Here is a 19,076-nt window from a genome sequence, read left to right on the forward strand (position 1 = left end):
ATGTAAGAAACTCTCTTTTTGATGTTCAATAAGATAGGGAAGGTAATTTCCCTTTTGGTCACACACACACACACACACACACACACAGCTCATGAAAAATAAATAATATTTATCATAATCCTGGAATTTTTAAACTAAAGGCATGATTCTAAAAGTGTGGTACGCGGGTTCGCTCTAGTGGTACAGTTCAAAAGAATGGAATCATTTAGAAACATTTGTTTTCAAACATTTATTCAGGTACATTTTTTGTATTCTTGACATTTTCCATGCAATATATTTTCATTGAATCATTATGTAGTTTTATTTTTCCTACATTGAACTGTTTCACTGCCATGGACGCTTATATTCGTCACCTAGAATCCAAACGTTTACTGCCACAGACGAAACAATTTGTCAAGTATGTTTTTCAACAGATAGGTACGGAAGAGGGTCACACCCAGCTTCTCTTTGAAATTAAGGTTTGTTAGCCACTGCAATGAGTAACGGATCCCTGTAGATGGCAGCGTTGCATCGCTTTGGATTTGAGGTCAGCACAGCTTTTGAGTAGAAGATAAAGATTAGGCGGTGAAGCTGGGCTAGTCAAGTCGATTATGAGGATGAGTAATCCTATGATGACAAAGAGTATGTGCCGCGATAGTTAGTAGGAAGTGTGTGTTGCAAACGTACGAAAAGATGACGCAGTTGAACAAGTGAATGTGGAACGCCATATTTAAAAAATAATAATAATTTAAAAAAAAAAAACCTGACAACTTCAACTCGAGCAAAGTGGTGAGTCAGCGTCACTCACAGCATGTTTCATAGTTGTATGTCAATAATTACATTGCCATCAAAAACCCTTTCCTACGTTCCTTTTTGTTTTATAGTTTGAAGTGTTACAAAATCAAAAACATTAACGCCAAAGTCGCTGTTCTGCTGGACATGTTTCTTCTCCACGTTTTGGTTAGAAACCGGTATTTTTGGTGAAACCAACCCATTTCGACTGCTGATTACTAAAGAACAGAAAAAGCTAGAAAGATGAGACAAAATGCTCTAAATCGACAGCAACATGGGGAACTCTGCGTTGAAAACAGCTGGCACTCAATGAGTTAAGCACCATGTTAATGTTTAAACTGTACATAATGTTACAGGAGCTTACAATAATATTACATATACTGTATATTTTCGGAATAAAACCTCTGACTCCGTTTCGGTTCTTCATCACTACTGTATTTAAATGTAGGAAGGAGAGCCAAGTATTTTTTGAGGTGTCACTTGGTGTTTAAAAAAAAAACAAAAAAAAAAACAACTGCACTAAAGTATAAATCCTGAAGTGTGTACCAGAACGCACACTTCCCCAAAGTGTGTCAAAAGTGCTACTGCGTTTAAAGCTGGGAAACCATATAAATGTATGCACTCATCATATCATTACATAAATGGCCCGTGCGGTTATTTGTTACCCACCTTTAAACAACAAACTAATGATTATCCTATTTGAATCTTCAAATTATTAACCTAATTATCACTTCTGACCCATATCACCATTGCTGAACTCCCAAGTTTTGAACTCCAAATTACATCAGTTTTGGGCCATTCCACACTGGAAGATCCACTAGATGTAAAATTGTTCCAATCACAGTCCAAAGCAATGTATGTCACCCAAGAAAAATAGTTTTATTTGCCAAATGGTGAGAAGCTGCATGCGATACATCATGTCTGTATAAGCGAAAAAATATTGTTCCCACGATCATGCTCGGTGATGTAGTGTCATTTGTTGTGTGTTGCCTCAGTCGTCCACGGCGATGTTCCGGAACAGGTAGGCCATGGATTCTCCGTTGTGGATGCGGCGGATGGCCTCGGCCAGGATCATGCTCACGTCCACCGTCCTGATCTTTGGACACTGCAGCTTCTGCACCTCGTGGGGCACAGTGTTGGTCACCACCACCTGGGGTGAGGGAAAGGGGGTGGGGGGGTGAGAGGTGGGGCAAGTGCCACACTTTCAGCCTATCAAGAGCTTGACTACAGCTGCGGTTGATCTTTCACACCCCCACGACAACATCGACCGCTTTTTACAGGTTTTTACAGTACAGCTATTTACAGGAGATAGAGATTGGGCTGGGCTGCGAGTAGCAAAAATCTGCAGATAATTTATGCCCATGAAATGGGGGGGGGAGTGATTTTTTTTTTTTTTGGGTTTTTCTTTTTTAAACCTAAAAAAAAAAAATCTTGAATAATGAGGGATAACCCACCAACTAAGTGTTTTTGGTTTTGCCCCCCCCAAAAAAAAAGTAAAAATAAAAAGAACCAAATAATACATTGAAAAAAGATTGAAAAAATATTTGGTAAATCCAAATTAAGAGATGCGCCGGCACGCCGTCAATGTGGTACCAAATTGTGCCGAAATATATGGGACAGCACTGCACTCCATGCACTCTACTGGATGTCGACGGAGCGTCATTAAGATCAAGAAGACGAGACACAGAAAGTCCCCAACTAAACTCCAGTAATTGTTGTTGTTCCCAGAGCAAAGAGAACATATGTCTGCAGGTAATGGCGTTTGTTCTGTTGGTATGTTGTACAGCTCTGTGCGTGTTAAAGTAGCCGTTATTTGAAGGTTTAAAATTACCGCAACATCGATGTTTGCCCATCTATGGCATTTCAGATAAAATGTCAGCATTAAGCTTACGCCACATCAAACTATATGGTTTAGTTGAAAATGTTGGTGTTAAAATATACGACGTTTAATTCACTTTTGTTGTATGCTTGTTGTTTGAAGGTTGATTACTGTAACAGCTATGCTAATTTTACTTAGCCCAAATCTGGTGTTTTACATAATATGTTAGCATAAATCTAGCTTTCATTAAATGAAGAGAGACGGTTTGGTTGAACATTTTCTTTTACGTTTCACTTTTTGCATTATACGTCAACTGGGAGTAACAAATAAACAGCTTGAAGGAAGCACACTACGCCTCTTTATTTACATAACTGTGGGAGTCTTCTTTTTTGGCTTCTTCAAAGTGATGGTATATAATAATTTCCCATTTCTTGAAATTGACAAGAGTGAGAAAAGGCACTAAGGAATACCTCAAAAAGTGCGTTTTAATAAGTTCAATTGAGTTTCAATAGGTTTCCCCTGGGAGGGGTAAAACTGTCTTTTGAAAATAAGTTTGTTATATGGTTTCGCTCTCTCCTTTCACCTGTCACAGGTGGGCGTGAAATGTACCCCCCGCTATGAACGGAGGTTCACTCTATTCCCTCGATGAATGCCGCACCAGTTAGGAAATGAGCAAAAGTAAGGGTATGATTAAGGGATGTGAGGTCTATACAGCGCTAATTACAGCCATTTTGGAAGCCCAGCCGTGTCCTCATTTGCATATCTTTACATATTTGATGCTGGAAATCCGGTTTTTACCTCATCGATGGCAGACTCCTCAATGAGTCTGGGCGCCTCAGCAGACAGCAGGCCGTGCGTGGCCATGATGAAGATCTTGTAGGCGCCTCGCTCCTTCAGGATCTCTGCGGCGGCGACAAACTCCTCCACGTCGTCGATGATGTCATCCTAACACATATTCAATCTTGTTTTAATCATTTTCTCAAAGGATTTTCAATCAGGGACTAACACAAACCTAATTTAAAATGACTTCATTTAACCTTAGGGGGGGAAAAAAATAAAAATTAAAGGCCAGTTGAAGACTCTCTAATCAACTTGATGTGATTGCAAGAGGGGTTTGTAATGGTTAATTAGTTCTTTAAACATCATAAACTTGGATTTGCTATCATCACGCCCAAGTGCGCTTGTTGTGAAAATTGTCCTCTGATGAATTCTAATGAATAATTAAACAAATATGTTTTCCCCTTAAACTGTCAGTCATAAATGTTTTGTTAAAGACTGATTGCCCATTACAATTTATTGGAAATATAAAATATGCATTAATTTGACCTCAAATTAACAGCATTAAAAAAATAATTTCATTGATACGGAGGAGTATGAGCGTAGAAACGAAAAGAAGAAAAATGTAAAGTTGCGAGAGGAAACAAAGCAGTAATGTTACATTCGAACATATTAGTAATATTTCATGTCAAACTATGATGAGAAAAATGTCAAATAAAAATGCATAAAAGTGGGAAAAAATGAAAACGGAAAAATGAGCAAAAAAGTCGTTACGAGAAAAAAATAAAAGTTTTATTATTATAAAAATATAAATAAATATAAAAGCAAGAAGAAAAAAAAATTATCTGGAGAAATGTTGCAACATTGCGACGAAGTCACGATTTAAGTGCTACATATCAAAGTCTAAAGTTGCAATATTACAACAAGTTGTAACCATGTGAAAATTTACCTTTTTTGGAAAAGGGTAACTACACAAACACAGTCGTAAGGTTACAAGAAAAAAGTCCTAATTTATAAGAATAAAGTTGCGATATTACAAGAAAAGTCAGTGTTCCAAGAAAAAAATGTGGAATACTACGTGAAAAAAAGTCAGAAGGCAAATATTGAGTGAGAGAATATTCAGTCATAAATTGTCATTTGGTGAGAATAGTCAAAAGTCAAAAGGTCAGTCAAAAGGAAAGTCATGTGACAAGAAAAAAAGTAAGAAAAAAAAGTCAAGAAATTAATAGGGATGTACTTTCAAGAAAAGTCTTGATTTTACATGTAAGGAGAAAAAGTCATCTTGTTACAGGGAAAACGCCATAAGTCAAAAATGTCAAAACACTGTCAGAGGTGGGTAGAGTAGCCAAATACTGCACTCAGGTAAGAGTACTGTTGCTCGAAAGTAATATGACTCAAGTAAAAAGTAATTCTCCAAATAATTACTTAGTAAGAAAGTACTCAATGAAAATATCAGTGTTGTGTTACACATTTTACATGATATTAGTACTAATAAGTAAAAGTATGTATAAAGTCCTATCAAGGTTCACGATCTTACAACAATGATGGCAATTCTTCCTCCCACATCTCCGACGACACTGATCGGTGGCTTCTCCTTGGCCATCATCACTAAAAAGACACAAACAAACACAACGTTACACAAGCCCCAGACAAGACTGAACCTTCAAAGTGCAATCAGGAGCAGATTCCTCGAGGGAATGGAGATTTGATGCGAAGGAATTTGGTTCAAACCTGCCAAAAGGCATGCAAGACTCAATTAGCCCACCAGCTTACGCAGCGCAATCAATTGGCACACGATGAATGATTTTGCACCCCATACCAACATCGTCAGGATTTATGTGTGTAGTGGTCGTCCTTTACGAACCAGAGTCGATCATTATTTGGAATCAAATATTTCCAAGATATGCAATGTCGTAAAAATGAGTCATTTCCAGAACTCAAGAGAAAGTTTACGATTCAAGTAAATGACGGGATACCAAATAATCATCGACCAAAGCTAGAACCCTCCACCCGCACGCAGCAGCCATAACCACCAAACAGGCAAACTGCTGTAAAAATTATGACAAATTGTCAAGTTACTGCCAACAGCAAGGGACTTCATTTGGAGACACTTCAATTCAAATGCAAGAAGCGGCTGTGGCGTCGCTATCATTGACAAAGTATCACAATAGCATCCTGAGTTACTGTGAAATTCACCCTTCTAATTGTTAGCCTGCGTTCAGAAACCAAAAGCTGAAGTAGCACTCTACCACAATTAATACAGTTGATGGCCTTCCCAGTTCCTAAGCCATCCCACCCTCCATCAGGTCCAAAGAAAGGGGTCGTATCAGACATTAATCCGATCCAAACCGTTAATGCGAGCCCAAATGCAAGGACGCATGAAAAGGAAATCCTCAGAAAAGCTCCATTCCATGCAAGGAAGCAACCCGACACGAGCTGGAGGCAGAAATGGAGTCAGGCACTCATTGGGCGCATACTTGGAAGCTCAATCCCAGGAAACGGGGCACGAGATCCGCTGCCGCCTGTGTTGGCGAAAAACATTGAATGAGGCACAGCAGGATGGGGAAAAACAGAAATAGGACAAAAACACTCTCCAGACAACTAATAAAGTGGTGAACTTCTCACTCAATATGTGGGCCTAAGCTATTCTGTCAACCATCCGTTTTCTCTTGCACTCGTCCTCGTGAGGGTCGCGTGTGACCCAGTTTACGAGATGCCCTGGATTGGTTGCCAGCCAATAGCAGAGCACATACAAATAAGCTCACATTCACACCTATGGACAAATTTAGTCATTAATGAACCTAACATGCAAGTTGTTGGAATGTGAGCCAAAAACCACAAGCGCACAGGGATGTTCAAATGGGGATTTAAACCAGGATCTGTGTACTTTGAGGCAGACATGCTAACCACTACGCTTGAAAGAGAGAGAAAAAAAAAAAAAAGTAATGAAATGAGGAACATATTACTTGATTAAAGCAAAATGACTCCCCCTGTTCAGCGGCCCAAAATGAAAACACTGACCTTGGTGACACGGCTGAAGGACAAAAAGATGCAGTTGTTCCCAAACAATCGGAGGAACAGAAGATAAGGCGACACGAGGCACAGACGGCTTCATCAGGGTCATCCAAACAATCGGAGGAGCGAATGACAAATGAGCCAGCACGTTGAATCTCCCACACCCCTCCCTGCCCCATTAGAGCAAAGCCCAACGCAAAACTCACTCACTACTAGCATAAATTCTCTCCTCGGTGTGACGGACAGGATGAAGACGATTGTTGAGAAAGTTATTTTTAATCAACTCAGCAATTTGTTGAACTTAAATGGACTTTTTGACAAATTTCAATCAGCAATGTTCTTCAATTAAACCACAATAAAACTGAGATAATTGTTTTTGGCAATAAAGAGGATTGCCGTTAGTAAATACCTGGAGTCACTCTCTTTAAAAACAAAAGACCAAGTCCGAAACCTTTGTGTTCTGATAGATTCCAACAGTCATATCAAATCAATTACTATAACTGCCTTCTACCATCTGAAGAACATATCCAGAGTGAAGGCTTGCATGTGTCAAGCGGACCAGGAAAAGCTCATCCATGTTTTTATATCAAGTAGACTTGACTATCGTAATGGTCTTCTGACTGGACTCCCTAAAAAGAACGTTAAACAGCTGCAGCTCATTCAGAATGCTGCGACTCAGGTTCTGACCAGAACAAAGAGGTCAAGAGCATATTACTCCAATTCTGAAGTCTTTACACTGGCTTCCAGTCAACTTTAGAATAAATTTTAAAGTTCTGCTACTCGTCTATAAATCACTAAACAGTTTAGGTCCTGAATACATGAATGAAATTCTAATGGAATATAAACCAGTAGGGCTCTGAGATCGACAGACTCAGGTCAAAGTCCACAGCAAATATGGTGAAGCAGGATTTAGCTATTATGCTGCACACAAATGGAATAAGTTGCCAACTGAAGTGATGTCAGCCCCAAGTGTGCATGTTTTTAAGTCCAGGTTAAAAACTTTTTTTTCCCCATGCATTTCCACTTTTAAATATTTCTTGCACTGTATGCTGTTTTAATTGTATTTTTTCTCTCTTTGATTACAATATTTATAAGCTGTTTTTTCCCTCTTTGTTTTAAAATTATTTTAATCATGTAAAGCACATTGAGTTACCTTGTGTATGGAATGCGCTATATAAATAAATTCGCTTTGCACAACAGTAAAACAAGTAGACATAGCAAGCCTTAAAAAATTAGTCTTAAAACTAGTGATTGTCCTATTTATTAAAAAAAAAAATAATAAATAAAAAAAAACGTTTTCATAACCAGCAAAACAATTTCAATAAGTTATCATACCTTAAGATTGTTAACCCCCCCAAAAAATGTAATGCAAGTGGAATGCTTTTACCCACATGAAAAAAATGCTTGTTCAAAAAGAAATATTTTGGCAGGCAATGTACAATCATTCATCTTGGTTATATTTTAGTTTCTGCAGATTGTGTTAACATGCTGTCACTTTTTTTTTTTTTTTTTTAATTCCCAACCCGTAGAGAGTAATTTATAAAAAATAAATAAATAAATACATTTTAAAAAGCTGTGTTCCATTTAGAGGACTGGGTGGGGGACCTTTTATGAGTAAAGTATCTACCTAGTTCAGTTTTTATAAAGTCCTCCAAGGGACATACTACATTTATTAAAAAAAAGTAAGGGACGATCTGACAAATCTTTATTATTATATATTTAAAGCCTTTCTGTGTGGGGAGAACAAGTTTGGGGGCTTTTTATAACAGTTCTTAGGAAGTTTTATTACGTTATAGAACTGTAAAGTGGGGTGTAGTTTCCGTTGAGTTACATTGTGACAACCATAGAAGTTTCATCAGGTACACGGAAATGGACGACAGTCTTACACGGCAGCTCCAGGCCGGTGTGTCCCACGCTGGGGCGAGCCGGCGGGGGCGAGTACAGCCCGTCGCCCGCGTTGGACTCGAGACCGGGAGCGGTGCCGTGCAGGACGGCCAGACCGAGCCGCAGTCTCTCGGCGTAGGACTGAGCCCTGAGACACACAAGCGGCAACAAAACTGACAAACGAGCAGACGGATGTACAAACACAAAAATAGAAAGCAGGGAAGACGTGTGCACAGAGGAATGGAAATATCCACTATGAAATAAACAAAGTTGAAATATGTAAAAAGTTGTCTCGTTACCGCTTGGCAGCCGACGGGGACTTTGCAACAATGACAGCGTTCCTGTAGTCTGGGATCTGAGAGGCGTGGGAACAGACCAGAAAGATCTATTACCCGACAGCCGATCTTGCATATCATATAAGATCACTTGACAAAAAAAAAAAAAAAAAAAACAACAAACAAAAATCCTTGGTGTGTAAATTGCAATAGTACATTATCGCAATATGACGATTACACAATCATTTATATACTGTATACGAAGAAAATCAGCGACAACACAAGCATGTGCACAGACATTTTTGGGGGCAGGTGCACTAGCCCCCAAAAAAAATAATAAAAAAAAAAATAAATAAAAATTGTTCATACGATTAAGAAAAGAAAAAAACGGTAGTATGTATTTAATGTATTTATTTATTTCTGCTAACACAATCAGCAAAGTCAACAATACAAGTATTAACAAAGGAAGTGAATGGAGGCGACGGTGAATAGAAAAAGTCAACACAACCCTGTTCAAATGACAGGTTTTCGGAAGGAGAGTGGCTGGGGGTAAGCCAGGAGCACATGTAGAATCCCTCCAAGTGCTCGAATAAATGCGGTTCAGATTTCAAAATACTTTGGGTAAAATTGATGACAGAGAAGATCATTTTTCTTTTAAATACTGATTAATAAAGACAAAATGGACTGCAGCAAAAAGGATTTTTTATTTTTTTTTTGCTTCAGGGAACAGGGGCAGTGCTTGAGCACCACCCAGTGGCTGTATGTGCACATGCCTATATCCCTTTTTTTTTTTTCAAGAAAAAGCTGCCTTATTGATACTGTACACTGTGATATTTTATGCCCCAGTCTGAGAGTAGTGTAACGTAGCATCACCTCTTCTTGGATGTACTGGATGAGGAAGGGGGAAGCTCTCAAGTTGTCGACAGGGAAGCTGAAGAAGCCCTGGATTTCCTTCTGATGGAGGTCCATGGTGATGATGTGGGTCAACCCTGCAACATAAACGGAACAAACATAAACAATGCCATCCAATAATGGTCACCTCAGAGAGAGGTATTAATGTGAATGTGTTTGTTGTTGTGGTTTTAGTTTGCTGTGGTGTAAAAGTGCACCAAGCCACACTGCGTGCCGTTTTTAGAAATGTCGTTCGCTTATATAGCAACGTGATAAATGAGTCAGAGTGATAAATGAGTCACCCAAGTGACAGAATTAACGGAGCGCACTTACCAGCTTTAGCCAACATGGCGGCGAGTAGTTTGCAGACGATGGAGCCCCTCTTCCTCATCTTGCACTGCTTACTGTAAGGGAAGTACGGGATGACCCCGATGATGTTCTTGGCGCAGGACGTTTTCAGGGCATACGCCATGATCAGCAGTTCCATGATAGCTGTGTTGACGTCTCTGGAAAACAACATGGTCAGATTGTCTCGGGGAATATTAACGTTCTAGTTGTGGGTCTGCGGATTAGGAACTCATCTCACCTGGGAATGGTCTGAATGATGAAGATGTCTTGTCCGCGCACAGACTCCTTCACGTCCACTCTGGTCTCTGCGCACAGTCGATATCAAAGTGGCGACGACGATGACGACAGTTCAAAAAGGGGGGAGGGAAAAAAAAAAAAAAGGGGGGAAGCGGACAACTGAAGAGATCCCTGTTGGCCTTACCTGCATTTCCCTCCTGGTACACCACAGACTTGCCCAACTCTACACCCAAGCGTCTAGGATGGGGGGGGAGAAAGTACAAGAGGGTCAACATCACAACACAAATACACTCAGCGGGATTCAGAAAACCTCTGCTTCTTTGGTGAGAATCTGGGACAAAGTGCAGATTAAATAAGACCTTCTACGCAGTCTGCAAAAGCATCTTGTTACGGCTCTGATGCACCAAATTTGTGAAATTTCTGCGTGAAAGTGTATGCGGTGGTATGGCATGTACGAAACAAGCACTGGGCGGTCTTCTCTGAGGTCTTTCCTCATACTGTACCTACTTTTTATAACTATGACCTCTGTTTTGGGAGGTTGTTGCTTGATATCTTGCGCGCATATGTTAGAATACAGCCCACTGGCATTCAACATTCTGAGCAAGCCTCAACTTTTATGAAGCGCCTGCAGTTGCGCAATAAAAACATGCAACTAATTATGAGGGAACTGTCATGCGAGAGAATCAATAATAGGCACGCTACAGATGAGGGAAGGCTTGGCGCACAGCTGGTAACCACGCCCGGTTCACCTCACTCAACCGCAGTCTTTGCTGCAAGGGACAAGGACGGCTTGTTCCTGTCCCGGCATGACTGGGGAAACCCAACACAATTCCCTTTCACAGTCATATTGAATCCTGACAAAATACGAAGTCCTAAGGGGCCACTGACGGTCTGGCTGCTTGTGAATTTAAAGCTCTTCAGCAGGAAAAGATGACCTTTTGAGGCATGTGTCCATAGGACAGGAAATCAGTCAGCCAACAATAAGCAAAGTATGTTTGCTTTCAGATGGGATAACTCACTCTTTATTTTTCCTAATAGGATTTTCATGATGAACAATTAAATCAGGAAAACAAGACAAATCCAGAATCTGTGCTCGATTCATTATGAAAACCTCTCGTATTCAATGAACCTTGCATTCATGTTTTTGGAAAGTGGTTGGAAGCCAGAGAAGAACCACCTGAGACTCAAACCTTGAACATCCAAACTGTGAGGCAGATGAGTTAACCACTAATTCAACGCTCTGTCTTGTCTAAACTGAAGCAGAAATTACAACACTTTGTATGTCATTTAGATGTACACGTGACATATAGTCACAGTGTGACGACAAAACCAAACATAATATTGCAAATTCATGCCAAAACTGAAAATATGGCCTATCACAAAAAAAAAACAAAATAGAAGACATAAAACATTGCTCTTCAACAAGTTAGCCTCTTATCAAAATGCAGTTTTTTCTGGTCAAATATGTCAATTGTGCACTCTTTTGTTGTTGGTGTCACCAGCTACTGTACTTCTGAGTACTGCGCATGCGTACTTGTGTGTGCCGCCCCCACCCCAAAAAAAGAAAACACACAGACAGAACTCCGGGCCAACTGCACCTCCGTGTCAAGGACCAGGCGAGCAAAAAAATAAAAAATAAAATAAATTATTTTTTAAAAACGAAGAGCAACAATGGCGACGCCGTGGACTTACTCTGTTATCTTCTTGGCGAGCTCGGTGCAGGCGGCGCTGGAGTTGGCGGAGAAAACCCGGTATCCACTTTTTGACACGTTCATTTTGGAGAAACCATACGAGAGTTTGGGCGTTCCAGAGCGTTTCACCAGATACCCGTGACCGCCGAAACGCCTTACCGGCATGTTGTTTCACAGCCCCGCAAGCTTCACTTTCCGCCTTCTTTTTTTTCCTCCTCCAAATATCAGAACGACCACGATAATTTTCTGAAATGTGGTGTTGAGAAAAAAGAGATAATAAGGCAGCAGGCGAAACTATGTGCTAACTTTCCACGACGGAAGGACCTCCACACTCAAGCTAAAAGCAGCTATCCATCCTAAAGTGCTCTCCCTGTGCGAGTGAGCCACTAAAACGAACTCAGGCGATGTTTTAACACTTCTTATTAGTTTACCACACACCGCAAATGTTGTGTATAAAGTGTAACAAGTAAGACTCGAGTGATGTAAACTCAACTTCGGCTGCACCGACTCTTATATGACGAGAAGAAAAAAAACAGACCTTTCGCCGAGCCATTCACAGGCTACGTAGAGCCGAGTGGGGGGCGTGGAGAAAACGGCATTGACCAATCCGTGTGTGAAGTGCGCGTGACGCCATCTTAAAGCGCGACTAACTAATTGAACCTTAACGGCGAAAGTGTGCTTTTCTTTTTTTTCTGACTAATACAAACATTGGGTAAATGTTTACATTTTAACTTTAGAATCTCGGCGTTACCTTATCAGTGCCCTATGTTTCCTACATCTGATTATCAAACAAAACTCTATCAGAGCAGGAAGAAAAAAATGTACAGTACAGTATTTTGAAATCAATCAAAATATAAATCATACAGGATGTCCTCGGTTTACGACGTGCGTACAAAAAGATAATTGGGAAAATAATTGTACATTTTTCTAACATCCTTGGCACAATATTTCTAGTTTCTACTTTAAAAAAATTAAGTCATTACAACTTTGGAAAAAAAACTGTCTGTCTAGCATACAATCGTTAAATTCAGTGTAAACCTTTCGTCAAATAATCACAATCCCATATGTCACAAATGGCATTAGATGTAAAGAAACTAGTGCTGGTGTGAACCTCAACAGTCACTTTCACTCTGTTTCCAAAACATACAACCTATAAATTAATTACAGAGCCCCTATTGGGGACATTAGAAAAAATTAGCAAAACTGCAAAACTTTTCATACATACTGTGCTTCCTTGCTACTTTGAATAAGGGATATTCCATTTTTGATCAAAAATGCATCGACATATTTGTAATAATGACACAGGATAAACAACAAGGTTGTGTTATATATTGTTTTTAATCACACTTTTAAAAGTGAACTTCACTATTAAAATGGTGAATGGCTCAAAAATTTACCATTTGAATTTTGTGATTTTAGTTCATCTCCAACAGGAAGTCATTTTTCTTGGTTTCCAAATAAAAGTAAATAACGGTAACTTTATAACATATGTCCCAAGTTTAAGCAGTGTTTATGATGACTGATGTTCCAGATAAAAATTACAAAAACAAGAGCATTACATCATCCTTTCAAGTCCTGTTCCAGTCAAACTATACAAATCTCTTCTCTAAAATAGATTATGCACATTAATGAACATTTTAAATATGCTAAGGTGCTTCTTAAATGAATCGCTGACAGTAAAATACCCCCAAAAGAACTCTAAACGGCAGACTAAAGCTTGATTAATGCTACCGCGTCGTCACTGTTATCAAGCAGTGTTTCCATAACCAAGCTTAATTAAACCTCACCGCTTGTTTATCGGTTTCAGTGCTATTTAAGGTCACAGCTAATGGGTTACTTGACAGCGGTAGAATCGGTACGATTTTGCAGCAAGGATCGCCACACCCTTTCTGCCTTTCCACCTCATGTCATAAATGAGTGTTTTGATTCAATCACGTTGAAGGACTCTTTTTGTTAGATACAGTACCGTTGTTGTGTTTTACTGTGTGTAACTCGAGCATTTCTCAGGTTCAACTTTTGAGCACCTTCTCTTTGAGCAAGTCCAAGATGACCTGCCTCTCTTGGCTCTCCAGCTCAAATCTTCCTTCCCGTTCCTTTCTTTCCGCTTCCAGACGCTCTCTTTCCAAGGTGATCTTACCTGGGGAATAAAACCATCAGATAAATGTTAATTATTATACAGGGCGTTGTTAAAAAAATAAAACAAATAAATTTGAAGTCTAATGACTTAGCCAATTCTCGCTCAAACAACCTCGACTTTTAATGATGAAATATTTTGTTAAACTTGAGTTGAATTTTTGCTTCATGTTTTTTGAAATATTTTTTTTTTCCACTGTGAAGAATGATATTGAAAAGGTGTTAGAATATGCTGGGATGCAGTCAAACGCGTGTGCAGTGTGATCTTTCGAGGCAATGTAATAAAAATACACCAACTGGGAATCTGATTTGGACACCAAAAATTCAAAGAGGAAAGCAAAAGGGAAACTACGTGTGACGGCTGGATAGACAGATAGATAACGTCAGAACATGTGAGAGGCAGTGGTGTGTATTAAACATTTCTGAAATCCATCATAAAATCTATATCCATTTAGATTTGTATTAAGTTTGAGTAATACATGTTTTATTTGTCATCGTAAATCCTATTTAATCCGCTATATGCGGAACGTCACATGACCAAACCTGGAAAACGGGATAGTTGATTTCCTGTGTATGCTACGCTAACGGTTTGATTACGTGATTGCTTTAAGCCGAACCTGCTAAAATGTTGCTGTCTTCAGACAACAGTTAAATACATGTATATAATTTATTTATGCAAATATGATATGATACATATAAACACGAAAGAAGCCTTAACATCCAAAATTGTAATCTTCGGAGGCTCTGTGGTATTATCTTGTGTTGATCCAGCAGATGAGATGAGAGGTAAAACATCTTCTAAGACAAGCACAACAGTCCAATTGCGATCAATTCAAGGACCTGGATGAATGAGAATATTCACAGGCATATTGCGTAGACATTTTGAAAACATTTTTAAGCCCATCTTTGAATGGCCTGGCCCATCTGTCAGTTTTAAAGACCGGACGTTTGCCCACCCCTGGGCTCGGACGCGAGTTACTCATGAGTTTCATACTTTAAAGGATGCGTCACATTTCTGGAAACACGGGTGGTTGGCCATACATGGGTTTGAACCTTACACCTCTGGATCTCAAGCTCCTCCCGGCAGAGGGCGAGTTCCTCCTCCCGCAGCCGCTGCTCCGCCTGGTAGCGTTTCTCCAGGAAGCTGAGAATCTCCGAGTAGGTCTGGCAGCAGCACTGGCACGCGCGTTTGGACGTGGGCGCCGTCGTGAGCTCGGCCATTTCAGCGTGATCTTCTTCGGGTTCACCTGGGACATTTTAAAGGCTACATTTTATGCATTCACGGGTCCACTTCAAACCCCCCTTTTCCCGTTGGTACCTTGCACACCGGATAGCAATGCGGGAAAAAAGTGACAAATGTTTACCTCCTGGACTTAGTTGTATGATCGGTAGCTGAGGTTTGTCCTGTTCTGGGATACTAAGCTCCTCTATGGCTCGCTTTCTCAACTCGTCACCCTGGGGAAAATATAAGAACATGAGAATGATAATCGGAAGGAAATGTGGAGCTAATCTCCATAATGGTGGAATAAGAGTGTGTAGAAGCATCCAATCACTGCATGCTGACAGCATGAAGTTGATACTGTATATAAATACTAGAAACTGGGCTTTCATTTGTATAGCGCTTTTCTACCGTCAAGGTACTACTTGAGCCATGCTGCCCAGGCTTCACAGATGTATCTCCAAAAAATGGAGCATTGTTGAAAACTCTTGATTTCAGTATAATTTAAAACATGAAAGCCATTGTACATACTGCAGTGAAATATTTCCTGATTGAATTTTTTATATATCATTTTCATGATTATAGCTTACAACTGAGAAAAAATAAATAAATCCAAATCCATCACCTCAATAAATGAAAAGATCACATAAGAAACCATCTAAGCATGTGTAATACAGACAGAAAGGTCGGGAAAAGCCTACTAGAACAGCAGAACTTTATTTGCGGTTCATCAGAGGCACTTTAAATGGCAGCAGGTGTGTGCTGCTGACTCCCATTTAACACGAGTTTGAAAGTGATTGGTTCATTCTGAAAACACTTATAAGAGGGTGTGCATACTTGCGCAACCAGCATTATCTTAGTTGTTTATTTGTAGTTTCCCTCTAGAGAAGATGTTTTTTTTTTCTTTCCCCCAATTGAGGTGTACAGCTTATAGGTCACAAAAACCTGGCATTTGAACAGGGGTGTGTCGACTTTTACATCCACACAACGCTTCCTGTTTTCTGAGTTTGCCGCTCACTTGATATTGAATGAAGTCTCCGCCGGCAGCCACGCCCTTCTCAGCCTCCAGCTCCAACACCTCATGTAGCAGATCCTCCTTTTCTGCGTACAAGGCCTCGCTCCCAAACCTGCAGTTTAAAATTAGAGGCAAAACGAATCCCGTTGAACGCGACGCTTTTTTGTTGTTGTTGTTGTTGTTGTTACGGATGTTGGCGTTGCGCGTACCTGCGTAAACCGGGGAAGTCTTGCTTCTTGTAGTAATCCAGCAGCAGCGTGGTCCTCTCGCGACACCGGCGAGCGTCCACCTCAAAGCTTTCCTCGCGGAGGCCCTCTGTCATCAGCTCCCCAACACGGGCCCACACCTTCCCTAAATCATCATTTTATTGTGAGTATAGAATCATTTATTCTTGTATACACAGTTTGAAAATGAACACTGCACACTCTATGCTAGAACAGCACCCAGTGACAGACTTGAGGGTCCAGCATGAGTCCCCCCTCTCCCGCTACATAAAATCCGGCTATTCGGGTAATGTATTGGAACGCAAGGCATTGTGGGTATTTTGTATGTCATAGTGTGAGCTTCCAGAAACTTCTTAGCTCGCGAGATAGCTGGTGGCTAGCACTTCGTGTCGCGACGACTCGGTGTATATTGCAGCCACCGGAGGCTTTAAGCCTATTCAAAAGATAACCTGGTTCTTTGGAGGCAAAGGGGTTCTGGGCGATAACCTCCCTCAACAGGACGATGTCATGGCGGGCGGAAAAACGGACCTGGCGCTTTCTCGGGGTTGTGGCATGGCCAGCAGGGGAATGACCTAAAATTGAGGCAGAATGTTCTACATTAGAATAATAAAACAAGGGTGTCATTTGAAGACAAAAAAAAAAAAAAAAAGGGAAGGAAAATTGCCAAAATTCAAAGACCAATTGCAGTAGCCGAGAACGGAGTAAATGAAAGTGAGTTCTTGTCTGCATTTGTGGACAATATTCCAAAAACGTGCATTCTAGCATTCATTTAAGACTGAACGGCGACCAATCCAGGGTGTGCCCCGCTTCTCGCCCAACAGGGGAAAGACAAAGCGCTTCATCTGGTGACCTAATCCACATTTGATACTGACCCACATGACTGCCATGCTTTATTATTCACAGGAAAACGAGAGAAATGTACTTCAAAACATCCAATCTCACACACATACACAAACTCCCTGGGAGAATTTACGCTCGTGTTAAAAGGCGCCTCGTTCACTGTTAAAGGCTGTGTGTAGGTTCCTTTTTTCTCACCACGAATGGCTCCCTCCAGCGACAGGCGGTCCATGTTTGTGGTCGTTGCATCCGGGTATCGGTGTGACGTCGGCCGCACGTACACGTCCACCCAGCCGTACACGTTGACGTTCTCCTGGCAAGTTCCGGCTGCTGTAGCTCTATGTGGCCACCAGGCGGGGTCAGAGAACTGATTCATCCAGCCAAAGAGAAAACCGCTGAAGAGGTTGAATCCAAAAAGTACAGTATATACAAATGAGCTACTACATTTAATGTAAAATAAAAAAATAGATTTTTAAATTGTATTATTTACAAAAATAACCACAACTTAAAGTAACAAATGCATTCATTTAAAAATGCAGGAAGAATTTAAATAAAATGACTATTACTACTAATGATCAATCACTTAATTGCTCATCGTATTGTTTACTGTTTAAAATGGGATCGCCAATATCTTCCTGTCGTCCCTCACAGTGATTACATTGTTCATATAAGTTTTGGTACAGCTAAAAAGCATTAACAAAGGATTAAAAAAAAGAATACATATTAAATAAAAACATTTATACAAAATTTAAAAAAAAAACTAATATTATAAAAAGTATTGCTATACATCCACTATAATAATTGATAATTGTAAGAGAAATTCAATTACATTAAAATTGTATTAACCTTTTAAAATTAAATTCAATTTAACGAAGATACATATGTATTTACTAAAAGTGAAAATAAACCTAATTGAAAATGCAGTAAGTATAATATAGCCTATGTTGATACTAAAAATAATCGTTTATTTTTAATTTCCGAATATATTAAATCAATTGTCTTTAATAATAACAATAATATTAAGAAGAAGAATAAACTGAGCATGACTACATTTGCGAAGGCAGCATTTTTGATGCAGGTCTTGTGTTTGATCGTGACAAGATTGTGCAGTTGTACCTAATGTTGAGAATTGGGAGTTCAATGAAAAACTGCAATTCGGTTGCATCCTTTACACTGTGGTAGGAAAGTAAGAGTCAATATTTACTGGTCACACCGCAACATAAATGTAAAATAAAACAAGCCCCAGGATCTGTGGACAGATGCACGAGCTCTCACTGATTTGTTGCTGTTTTTGTAAGCAACGACACATTTTCGTGACGTTGTTGCAGAAACGGGGAAAGGGAGATAAGCAGCCTGGCAACCTGCTGCATTGCAATCATCTGATTATTTGCTTTCGTACCCGTGGAGCAGAGAATGACTTTTATAAAAAGAGGAAATCATCACCACGGATATGCAGTTGGCTCAAATATATTCAAGAAGCCGACTGCATCCGTGTACTAAAACTTCCGATATCATTCTGTGTTGTCAACACGACAATGTCGAAGAATCACTGAATTCAATGTTCAAACTTGGCGTTACGTTGCAGTAGATTCAGCATATTGGTTAACTTCAATTTAGTTGGATTTAACTTTTCAGTTCCATACATTTGCACTTTCAGAAAAGTGTTTTTTTTTGTTTTTTTTTTAAAACCTTTGTTTCGCTCAAATGTTCACTTAACTATTATGCGCAATACATTCCAATTGAATCATTGTATACGTAAATAAATCATTACATTCCAGACCACCCCCATGATAGACGAAATATTTATTTTACTGAATATAAACATCTTAAAAGGTTCATGCATATGATACCAAAACATCTGCATGTGAAGCGCAGGTATACATTTTTGTCGACTCCACTGTGTCACAGCAGAAGCGCAGCACACCTTTCAAAAAAACTAA

General features: G+C 39.8%; 2 protein-coding genes across 3 annotated transcripts; both read right to left on the reverse strand.

Annotated features, from left to right (window-relative positions):
* Positions 1 to 1,627: 1,627 nt before the first annotated feature.
* On the reverse strand, positions 1,628 to 12,260 carry LOC133404364 (phosphoribosyl pyrophosphate synthase-associated protein 1-like). 2 transcript variants are annotated; one of them, XM_061680178.1, is made up of 11 exons: positions 11,710 to 12,260; positions 10,202 to 10,254; positions 10,019 to 10,085; positions 9,766 to 9,938; positions 9,415 to 9,530; positions 8,566 to 8,621; positions 8,269 to 8,414; positions 5,845 to 5,889; positions 4,905 to 4,975; positions 3,389 to 3,535; positions 1,628 to 1,921 (listed from the first exon to the last, which is right to left on the reverse strand). In XM_061680178.1, exons 1-11 carry the CDS (start codon positions 11,871 to 11,873, stop codon positions 1,763 to 1,765), a joined length of 1,197 nt encoding a protein of 398 aa, XP_061536162.1. In that variant the 5' UTR covers positions 11,874 to 12,260; the 3' UTR covers positions 1,628 to 1,762. The 2 variants fall into 2 exon arrangements, with proteins under 2 accessions (XP_061536162.1, XP_061536163.1); XM_061680179.1 differs by lacking the exon at positions 5,845 to 5,889.
* Positions 12,261 to 13,123: 863 nt separating this feature from the next.
* Positions 13,124 to 17,512, reverse strand: si:dkey-45d16.4 (uncharacterized). Its single transcript, XM_061678945.1, has 7 exons — positions 17,335 to 17,512; positions 16,749 to 16,871; positions 16,285 to 16,426; positions 16,079 to 16,187; positions 15,206 to 15,296; positions 14,895 to 15,088; positions 13,124 to 13,840 (listed from the first exon to the last, which is right to left on the reverse strand). Exons 1-7 carry the CDS (start codon positions 17,510 to 17,512, stop codon positions 13,718 to 13,720), a joined length of 960 nt encoding a protein of 319 aa, XP_061534929.1. The 3' UTR covers positions 13,124 to 13,717.
* Positions 17,513 to 19,076: the final 1,564 nt, after the last annotated feature.

Source organism: Phycodurus eques, chromosome 6 (assembly GCF_024500275.1).
Source record: "Phycodurus eques isolate BA_2022a chromosome 6, UOR_Pequ_1.1, whole genome shotgun sequence".
Lineage (NCBI taxonomy): Eukaryota > Metazoa > Chordata > Actinopteri > Syngnathiformes > Syngnathidae > Phycodurus > Phycodurus eques.

What these genes read in the sequence shown, in the direction of transcription:
- si:dkey-45d16.4 (XM_061678945.1), bottom strand. Translation starts at nt 17,512, where the DNA reads ATGAATCAGTTCTCTGACCCCGCCTGGTGGCCACATAGAGCTACAGCA. An exon ending in CATACAACTAAGTCCAGGAG is followed by an intron (nt 15,089 to 15,205) that starts GTAAACATTTGT and finishes AAAATGTCCCAG; the next exon opens with GTGAACCCGAAGAAGATCAC. An exon ending in TTGAGATCCAGAGGTGTAAG is followed by an intron (nt 13,841 to 14,894) that starts GTTCAAACCCAT and finishes TCCCCAGGTAAG; the next exon opens with ATCACCTTGGAAAGAGAGCG.
- LOC133404364 (XM_061680178.1), bottom strand. Translation starts at nt 11,873, where the DNA reads ATGCCGGTAAGGCGTTTCGGCGGTCACGGGTATCTGGTGAAACGCTCT. An exon ending in TCCCCGTCGGCTGCCAAGCG is followed by an intron (nt 8,415 to 8,565) that starts GTAACGAGACAA and finishes TGTGTGTCTCAG; the next exon opens with GGCTCAGTCCTACGCCGAGA. An exon ending in GAAGAATTGCCATCATTGTT is followed by an intron (nt 3,536 to 4,904) that starts GTAAGATCGTGA and finishes AATATGTGTTAG; the next exon opens with GATGACATCATCGACGACGT.